Genomic DNA, 10,142 nt, shown 5'->3' with positions numbered 1-10,142 from the left:
CTCATTCTTCTAAGCATAAGAAGGTATGCAAAATATCTGGGGTCTGAATTCCACCCATATTTTTCATGCAGATATCTTGCTAAACAGGATATATGATCAGCTTTCAAAGAAAGAAAAGAGAACAATTTCTTTTTTTTTTTTTTGAGACACAGCCTCAAGCTGTCCTCCTGGTAGAGTGCTGTGGCATCACAGCTCACAGCAACCTCCAACTCCTGGGCTCAAGCGAGTCTCCTGCCTCTGTCTCCCAAGCAGCTGGGACCACAGGCACCCACCACAATGCCTGACTATTTTTTGGTTGCAGCTATCATTGTTGTTTGGTGGGCCCTGGCTGGATTCGAACCCACTACCTTGGGCGTACATGGCTGGCACCTTAGCCACTTGAGCCACAGGTGCCGAGCCAAGAGTGAAAATTCTTGTTATGGCCATAAGAGGTCCATTCACTGCCTCTGCCCTAGATTAGGAGGTGCTTTCTCTTGGGAGGTCCATGAAACCCCCTGAGCTGGGACATTGAATGAATATTACAACTTGGTAAACGCTTCCATGTCCATTATCTCATTTTAATTAGTTGAGTCCTCAGGTTGGGTGTGTGTGCAACTCTCACATACTAATTGCTGCCATTTATGGAGTCCCCCCAGAGTCACCTGGCATGGAACTTGAACACAGGCCCCTGAGTACAGGCTGCTCTCTTTTGTGCCCAGCTGCCCCTGCTGTCATGTGCTGAGCCCTCCCTTCCTCCTCCTCAGCTGAGAACACCACCATCACCACCACGACGCAGGATGGGCACCACAAGTGGCCAACCTGTGCTCTGCAGGATGAGATGCTCAACCTGGGCTTCACCATTGGTTCCTTTGTGCTCAGTGCCACCACCTTGCCCCTGGGGATCCTCATGGACCGCTTTGGCCCCCGGCCCTTGCGGCTGGTTGGCAGGTGAGGTGGCTGGGCTGTGGGGAGCTGGAGGGCAAAGGTTGGTGCTGCAGGGACGTGGGCTCTCCGAGGGCTCACAGGTCAAGCCCTCCCCTTCCCTGTGTCCCCACAGTGCCTCCTTCGCTGCCTCCTGCACCCTTATGGCCCTGGCATCACGAAACACTGAAGGTGAGCTGTCTGTCCCTTCATGACTCCACAAGGGACAGAATTAATCTTGTATGTTCTGCTCAGTGACAATAGCCAGGCCTTGGGGGAAGAGGAAACTAAGTCATGACGTCCTTTGCACACACCCCTGTCTGGCCCCACCATCCTCCCCAGGTCACCAGAACCCCACCTTCACATCATGAAGGTGGATGTCCATCCCGGCTCTGCCCTTGGCCTCCTACAGGTCCCCAAATGTCCTCATCTGCCTCTCTTCCTTTTCCTAGTTCTGTCTCCATTGATATTCCTGGCTCTGTCCCTGAATGGCTTTGGTGGAATCTGCCTAACGTTCACTTCACTCACTGTGAGTATAACAAGCCTGTCCTGGCAGCAGGACTTCCGGGGGTGTGGGGGTGTGGACACAGATCGAGTGGGTGTGTGAAACCATGCAGGTGGCAGTTAAGGGTGGAGGTGAGGCTGTGTGTCAGGGTGTACGTGTGTGCATGTGTGTGTTCATAGCCTATAAATGTCTGTCGAGCTCTGTTCTGGATGCTGGGGCCACAGCACAAACAGGACTATCAATGTCCTCCCCTTCCAGGAGCTTACGTATGGGGTAAACTAATAAATTATGTCCATTGTCTTAAGTGCTGGGAAGAAAAATAAAACTGAGTAATATGATAGTGAGGGGGAGGGACAGTGCATATGTTTGCCACGTTGTGGGAGAGCAGTCTGTCCTGTGCAAAATGGCTCAAGTCCACAAGTGTAGTGGTGAGTGTAGGAACTACATGGAATTGGCCATACCTGGCCAGGCCTGACCTACAAAAACAGCTTTTTCACACGGCGTGACCTATTACACGTGTGTGCGAGTTTGTGTATATGTTTCTCTAACTGTATATGTTTATGTATGTGAGTATAAGGGTTAAAGGCTTAGGAGTGTTTTGGTGGGGGAAGGGGAGGGTTCCTGGCTGGGCTGGCTTTGGGCGGGCTGTTTATCTGGGACGACGGCCTCCTGACAGCCAAACTGGGTGTTTTTGGCTGAATTTCATCTTACCCCAGCAGCTGCCTTTAATTCCAACCGCGGACATTTCACAACTGTCAAAGGAAGTGGATCCCTTCCTCCCCGCCCTGCTCTGCAGCCCTTTCTTTGCCCTGTGTAGCTTGGCTCCAGCCCCTAAATCCCTTTTCTCTCGGGGGTGCCGGGCTTGACCTCCGACCCCGCCCCGGGCCGCTTAGGGGGCTCGGCAGACGGCTCCGCCCCGCCACCGCCCCACCGGCTGTAATCTCCAGCCAATCGCACGGCCTGGCACCGGCCCCGCCTTCTACGACCCCGCCCCTCCTTCGGCCGGTCCCGCCCCCCCGACTGCTGCGGCAGCTGTGCAGGGCTTACCCCGGAGGTCCAGCGCAGCGGCCCGGCTGCTGCCCTCGAGCTCCCAGCCCGCCAACATGGGGTTAGCCGCCGCCCGCCTCGCCCTACCCGCTGTGCTGGCGGAAACTGAGCCAGCGGACCTTGGGGGGAGGGTCCCTGCCTCCCTCCAGGCCCTGGCGCCCTTCCCTGGCGTCCTTGGCTGCGTGCCCTGCAGATCCAGGGTGCCAGGGAAACCTCTGCCCGAGTGGGGGCCAACCTGTCCCCACTCCCTCTCCTGAGGCATTTGGTAGGCATAGGATGATTTGGCTCTCTGTGTTTAAACACCACCTTTTTCAGAGCTTCGGTTTTCCCCTCTGTGAAGAGGGTTTAGCTTTGTATGGCTTCTGAGATCCTTTCCAGCTGCGGGGTTCTGGTGACCTGGGGAGGATGGTGGGGCCAGATGGGGGTGTGTGTAAAGGACGTCATGCCTTTGTTTTCTCTTCCCCCAAGGCCTGGCTATTGCCATTGAGCAGAATGTACAAGATTAATTCTTAACTGGTGGGGGCTCTGGGCCAGCTCTACGTCAAAGCCACCTCCTCTGGAGACCTGGCCTGCCCCTGCTCCCTGCCTATTCCCACTCTCACCACCACCCTCCTCCCCAGGATCTGTCCTGATTCAGCAGAAACTGGGCTGAGGTGTTTGGGGCCACCAAGAGGTTTAAGAAACACCATCTTGCTCTAGGGTCAGACATGGTCACACCCTTAGGTTAGGACTGAGATGGCCACAGTAGGAGAGAAAGTTATTAATGTGCTCTGTGAATTTGAGTGTATTTCTTTGTTTCTTTCCCTTTGGGGCCTCAATTTTCTCATCTAAAACGAATCAGACTAGATTAATGTTTTTTGTTTTTATTTGTTTGGTTTTTTGCAGTTTTTGTCTGGGGCCAGGTTTGAACCCACCACCTCTGGTACATGGGGCCTGCACCCTACTCCTTTGAGTCACAGGCACCACCCAATTAGTATTTTCTTAAACACCTGTTCCATGGGTTGTTCAGAGGTGTCACACAATAAAGGGGCTCCATAAGCAACAAACTGGGAAACCCTCGGGTTACACAATATTAACAAAATTTCTCTTTGAGAGAGCTCCTGGGAGCCTTTTAGATGCATCGTGAGTGTGTAGGAGAGGATAGAGTACAGTTTCCCACGTTGACATTTTCCACCACATCCCCTGGGTTTGTGGTTCCTAGAGCCCAATTTTCACAGCTGGGCTGGGAACCCTGGGTGTGTGTCAGGGTGTCCCCTGCTCATGGGTTCCACTCTTGCCCCTCAGCTGCCCAACATGTTTGGGAACCTGCGCTCCACGTTCATGGCCCTCATGATTGGCTCCTATGCCTCTTCTGCCATCACGTTCCCGGGAATCAAGGTATGGAGCTGCCTCAGGGGTGGCAGTGAGAGGGACAGTGAGGTCTCCTGGGTTTTATTTGCCTTGATGAGAACCGGTGGGGCTGGGTGTGCAGTGGCTGGTGCTTCTCCGTGGGTCTGACTTCGCTGCGTCTTTGTGTTCCTTCTTTGCTGCTGTCCCACTGCAGGCTTGCCTTCTCTCTCCTGGGCTGGTCTCCCTGCTTCTGATCTTTTTTCTCTCTAATTCATCTTTCCCATGACTTCCAGAATGACCTCTGATGGAGAACTGGCCCACACACCTGCTGAAAAACCTTCAGTGGTTTTGCTTTATCTACAAAATCAAATCCAACCCCTTCACTTGCATTCAAGGTCCCTGACTCCCTGGCCTCATCCAACTTTTTGGGCCATATCTTTTTCCACATCTTCAGACAAAGCTGAGTGACTTGGTCTGAGATCAAAAATGTAGTCCATTCCAGGCTATATCCTGGACAGGTCAGTGTGGTGGACCAGGAAGCCAGGAGATCTATCTGAGTTTTAATTTGGGCAAGCCAGGGGCTTCTGTTTTCTTCCTCTGTCAAAAGATATCAAAGAACCCTTTACTGGGCCATGATGTACTCCTCACACTCCACCTTGGGCAATTAATTTTTTTAGTTTAGAAGGTACTTTTGCTCAGACTCTTCAAAGGAGTTTGAGAATGAGAATGTGCGTGGATGGTTGTCATCAGGTTTTCTGGTGAGCAGGCATAGTGGGTGAGTGGTTCCCTTCTCTCTTCAACTAAAGGAGTAGAGTTTGAGGAACCAGATTTCACCTTCACACATCTGTGGGTATGGCTCTTTGAAGCTCTGTCCTGCCCCCAAGGAGGAAAAGGCCTCAAGGCCTATTGCTGTGGAGGAGCAAAGGTTTTTCCAGGCACAAGGAGACCTCTGAGTAGGAGCCTGAATGTAGGGCAGACATCAGTCATTCTAGTGGAGAGTATGGGAAGGACCGGAGGAGGACGTCACTTCTGTGCCCCAGATCTCCCATGAGTGCATAAAATCCCAACCAATTCTGAAGCTACCTGTTCTGGGCTCAGGAGACCTTAGGCAGAGGACTAGCGCTTCCCCCCAAATCACTCAGTTGTGCCACCTCGGACCACCTGTGAAAGAGGAGATGAGGCTTCACAGACTGGGCCTGCCTTTCCCCCAGGGAATGTGCCATTAGGGCCTGGTAAACCTAGAGTATTAATTTTTCCTTTATACCTAATACAAAGTGGACAGTTTTTTTCTTTTTGAGACTTTCTTTCCCCTGATTGAGTGCTGTAGTGTCATAGCTCACGGCAACCTCAAACTCTTGTACTCAAGCGATCCTCTTGCCTCAGCCTCCCAAGTAGCTGGGACTACAGGCATCCGCCACAACACCTGCCTATTTTTGTTTTAGAGACAAGGTCTCACTCTTGCTCAGGCTGGACTCAAACTCATGAGCTCAGATGATCCACCTGCCTTGGCCTTCTAGAGTGCAGAGGTTACAGGTGTGAGCCACTTCACCCAGCCTGGACACTTGTGTAAAAATAAAGATGAATATTAGTGGAATCATGGGCAAAATGAGTGTACCTTTTTAAGATAACATTTGAGCTTTCAATGATATTTTGAAAGAGGGCCAGCAACTTCAATACTTCTGTGGGAACTTCTTCACATGTCTTTAGGGAGACTTGAGTGAAAAAGGAAGAAGAATGGTGAGTCTTCTTGATCTGACTCTGCTTCTGGCCTCAATTTCCTCATCTGCAAATTGGGCACAAAGAGTTGGATAGAAGAGACTTTCTTTTAAGGCCTCTGAGCCCTGGGCTATACCTGAGTGGAGTCTAGGACCAAGGGGCCTCCTCTGTGAACCTTTACCCTCCTCCCACAGCTGATCAAAGATGCTGGTGTGACCTTCGTGGTCATCATGTTCACCTGGTCTGGCCTGGCCTGTCTTATCTTTCTGAACTGTGCTCTCAACTGGCCTGTTGAAGCCTTTCCTGCCCCTGAGGAAGTTAATTACACGTGAGTGGCTGGAATGGGCAACGGCTCCTCAACTGCAGAAGGGGAGCCCGGCTGTGGTGACAGGATGGAGAGAATCAGCTTTGGAGTCAGGGAGACTTCAGCTTAGATCTCACCCTGGCAAATTGCTTGAGCTCTCTGAGCTCTGGTTTTCATCTGTGTAGTAGGCCTGCTCCTAGCCATCCACAGGCGTTTTAAGTCATAGAGCTGGCATATAACAGGTGACCAAAACATAGTAACTATTATTGGTATTATCCTTTGTGGGTTTGGAGGAGATCAGAGGGACCCCAGCAATAGCACCAGATGCCATGTAGACCCAAAAGGGGGGTTACAAAATAACCAAGCACCCCACCTTTTGTGGGGCAACCTAAATGCCAAGGTTTCCCAGCTGCATATCAGTTCATTAGGGGTAGGGGGTGAGGCTCCACAGCAAGCACACAGGGTGACAGTCATGTAACTGGCAGTTATTGAGTGCCTACTGTATGCCAGGCGCTGTACTTAGCCTCCATACCATTCTCAGACAGCTATGTGAGGTGGATTCTATTATTGACTCCATTAATAACAGAAGTGCAGGAAAGGAAGTGACATGCTGTAAGTCACACCATTAAAAGGGGGAGTCAGACGGCTGACTCCTGTCTGAGATTTTAATGCTTCCTCCTTATGGGGACAGCCTGAGTGAAAAGTAGCTGATGTACTCTCTACCGGGCATCTGTGCTAAGCTGGTCCCTGGGGCAGGTTCTGAGCATCACAGACAGGATCCCCACATTTGGGAGCTTGTTATTGGGCATGTTGGTACTGGGACAGACTGGGGCAGCTGCCTAGTGGTCGACTGTTGGGGCTGGGCTCTGGTGGCTAGTTCCCACACTCTCTGACCCGGCTGCTGGCAGAAAGAAGATCAAGCTCAGCGGGCTGGCCCTGGATCACAAGGTGACAGGCGACCGCTTCTATACCCACGTGACCACAGTGGGCCAGCGGCTGAGCCAGAAGGCCCCTAGCCTGGAGGAGGGGGATGACATCTTTATCTCATCCCAGGATGTTCGTGGTACCTCAGAAAAACTTCCTGAGAGTAAGTGTCTCATCTGATCAAGGTGCCTGCCTTGGGGGACGGGGAGGGTGGGTGCTTCTGCTTCGTGAGCACTCAAGCCTCTTTCTCAGTTCTTCTCTCAGTCCTTACAACAACCCATGATGTAGGTGGGGCATGCTTCCCATTTACAGGTGGGGAAATCAAAGCTTTGGGAAGTTCATATTTAGGGGTATCCTACTGGATTCTCAGGATGGGGAACGGAGGATGTCCTAGAATGGGGGTAGTAGGGTTTCTGATCCTGTGGGGCAGCTGGTTTCCTTTGAGTGCCCTGCAACTTATAAAATCTATTGCATCAGGTGCAGTCAAGCCCGAGCTACTACCGGGCAAGAGCCCTCCAGCACCTGGCTGGCGATGCCCCCTGCTGGCTATAGGAGGAGCTGCACCCACCTGCCTGGGCAACTTGCCTGAAACCCCAGGACTGCTGCCTCCATGATTAGTGGAAGAAGTTCCTTTGAGGGGTTAGAGATGGGAGGTCTCACTATGTTGTTTATGCTGATCTTGAACTCCTGGCCTCCAGTGATCCTCCTGCCTCAGCTTCCCAAATGCTGGGATTATAGGAATGAACCATCATGCCTAGCAGGAAGAAGTCCCTTGGACTCAGGAGATGGGGGATTTGAGTTCTGCTCCCAGTTATGGGCCATGTGACTTGAGTAGATCACCTCATCTTGCTCTTCATTTCCTTATTGCTTAGACTAGCACGAATAACACCTACCTCACAGGGAAGTTAGTTGTGACTATTGAATACCACAGCAGACATGGAAGCTCTTTGTAAGGTGCAGAATGGTGTGTGGTTATGAGGATGGTTTCCCCTGCTGCCCATCCTCAGAGGCAGAGTGGTTAAGGGCATGAGCCAGAATCAGGCCCTGTGAGTTTGGGCAAGTCATAGAGCTCTGTGAGCTGCAGTTTCCTCACCTGTAAAATGTGGTAAAGATAGGACTGTTGTCAGATTTATTTTTTTGAGACAGCATTTCAAGCTGTCACTCTGGGTACAGTGCCGTGGTGTCATACCTCACATCAACCTCCAACTTGGACTCAATCGATCCTCGTGCCTCAGTTTTTCTATTTTTAGTAGAGATGGTGTCTTGCTTTTGCTGAGGATGGTCTCAAACTTGTGAGCTCAAGCAGTCCACCTGCCTCAGCCTCCCAGAGTGCTAGGATTAGGGGCATGAGCCATTGTGCCCAGCCCTGTTGTCAGATTTAATTAAATGAGATAATACATGTCAAGTGTGTAGCCCATGGTAGGCGCTGCAGAATATTACCATACAAAGCATAGGTGGTCACCTACCAATGTTCTGTGTAGAGTTATAGAGCTGGGTGAGAACTTGGGGGCATGGGAGCCTGAACTTTCCCATCACCATCTGTCCTTCCCTAAAGTTACATAGTTGGCTGGGCATGGCGGCTCACACCTGTAATAATAGCACTCTGGAAGGCATGGATTGCATGAGCTCAGGAGTTTCAGACCAGCCTGAGCATGAACTAGACCCCATCTCAACTAAAAGGAGAAAAACTAGGCTTGGCGCTCGTAGCTAAGTGGTTAGGGCACCGGCCACATACACTGGGGCTGGCGGATTCGAACCTGACCCGGGCCTGCTAAGCAGCAAATGACAACTGCAACAACAAAACAAATAGCCAGGCAGGCTCCTGTAGTCTCAGGTACCTGAGAGGCTGAGGCAAGAAAATCGCTTAAGCCCAAGAGTTAGAGGTTGCTGTGAGCTAGGATGCCATGGCACTACCTAGGGTGATAAAGTGAGAAATAGAGGGTGGTGCCTATGGCTCAAAGGAGTAGGGCGCTGGACCCATATGCCAGAGGTGGCGGGTTCAAACCCAGCCCCAGCCAAAAACTGCAAAAAAAAAAAACAAAAAAAAAAAAACAAAAAGAAAGAAAAAATTAGCTGGCGTATAGTTAGTGACACAGAGCCCCCTGCTAGAACCGCATGAGCTAGGGCAGAGGGCAGTGGTGGGCTGGGGCTCAAGGGCACTCCCTGCTATCTCCTCAGGGTCTGTCCCTTTCCGAAAGAGTCTCTGTGCCCCCATTTTCCTGTGGAGCCTCCTCACCATGGGCTTGACCCAGCTGCGGATCATCTTCTACATGGCTGCCATGAACAAGATGCTGGAGTTCATAGTGCTCAGCGGCCAGGAGCAGAGTGAGGCGCTGTGGAGGCCTGTAGGGGGTGTGGGGCATAGGACGGTCATTCTGGCCGAGCTCTCCTTACCATGCCCTTCCCCTTCCCCACAGAGACAAGTGAACAGAGCGAAAAGGCGTCAGAGTCAGGTAGGGAGAAGAGAGCAGGACCATGGCCCATACCCACCTGCCATTGCCTTCTCTGCAGGGGGTGGGCCTCCTGTGGGCCTGGGCCCACCCTGGTGACCCTGGGCATTTGGGGATCTAAGAGCCTGGGGTCAGCGGAAGGCACTCTCTGGCCTCTCTCATGCCAGCTCCTGACCTTATTCCCTTTGGTGTCCTGCCTAGTTGGGTTCTACACCTCTGTCTTTGGGGCCATGCAGCTGTTGTGCCTTCTCACCTGCCCTCTCATCGGCTACATCATGGACTGGCGGATCAAGGACTGTGTGGATGCCCCGGCTGAGGGCACTGGCCTCAGAGATGCCAGGTGACATGCACAGGGATGGTGACAACAAGTGGTCAGACAGTGCTGTTCATTTTCTCTGTGCTTTTATAGCCAGTATCATATTTCACTCTGTCAGTCTTGGTAGAGCAAAGGTGCCCACCCATTTTACAGATGAGGAAACTGAGGCTAAGAAGAGACCGCTTGGGCAGTGCCTGTGGCTCAGTGGGTAGGGCGCCAGCCCCATATACTGAGGGTGGCTGGTTCGAACCAGACCCTGGCCAAACTGCAACAAAAAATAGCCGGGCGTTGTAGTGGGTGCCTGTGGTCCCAGCTACTTGGGAGGCTGAGGCAAGAGAATCGTCTAAGCCCAAGAGCTGGAGGTTGCTGTGAGCTGTGACGCCACAGCACTCTACTGAACAGCAACAAAGTGAGACTCTGTCTCCAAAAAAAGAAAAGAAGGGACATGGCTTGCTTGGTAATAAGAATAGCTAACATTCAGTGCTGACTATGCACTAGGCACCTTGTACCAACTCATTTAGTTCTACAGCAGCTATCTGGGTTTTTTGTTTGTTTTGTTTTTTTAAGTAGAGATAGAGTCTCAGTGTGTTACTCAGCCTGGTTTCAAACTCTTGGTCTCAAGCAAAACAATCTTTTTTTTTTTTTTTTTTT

The 10,142-nt window shown here is 51.6% G+C and overlaps 1 protein-coding gene across 4 annotated transcripts in view; it reads left to right on the top strand.

Moving 5' to 3' along the window:
• The window catches only part of SLC43A1 (solute carrier family 43 member 1), a 32,471-nt gene that overhangs the window by 13,949 nt on the left and 8,380 nt on the right, over positions 1 to 10,142 (top strand). For 2 of the 4 annotated variants that reach the window (XM_003801337.3, XM_003801338.3), the window contains 9 exons: positions 744 to 927; positions 1,037 to 1,092; positions 1,353 to 1,429; positions 3,737 to 3,829; positions 5,692 to 5,825; positions 6,710 to 6,888; positions 8,904 to 9,050; positions 9,143 to 9,178; positions 9,377 to 9,515. In XM_003801337.3, coding sequence (XP_003801385.1) covers positions 744 to 927; positions 1,037 to 1,092; positions 1,353 to 1,429; positions 3,737 to 3,829; positions 5,692 to 5,825; positions 6,710 to 6,888; positions 8,904 to 9,050; positions 9,143 to 9,178; positions 9,377 to 9,515 — 1,045 coding nt within the window. Of the gene's footprint in view, positions 1 to 743; positions 928 to 1,036; positions 1,093 to 1,352; positions 1,430 to 3,736; positions 3,830 to 5,691; positions 5,826 to 6,709; positions 6,889 to 8,903; positions 9,051 to 9,142; positions 9,516 to 10,142 lie in introns of all 4 variants that reach the window. The other 2 variants (XM_012812453.2, XM_012812451.2) reach the window with 1 other exon arrangement.

The sequence above is a fragment of the Otolemur garnettii genome, unplaced genomic scaffold, assembly GCF_000181295.1.
Source record: "Otolemur garnettii isolate 467f Iridium unplaced genomic scaffold, OtoGar3 scaffold00209, whole genome shotgun sequence".
Lineage (NCBI taxonomy): Eukaryota > Metazoa > Chordata > Mammalia > Primates > Galagidae > Otolemur > Otolemur garnettii.
The sequence above is the reverse complement of the archived record's forward strand: the minus strand, read 5'-3'. Positions and strand labels throughout refer to the sequence as shown.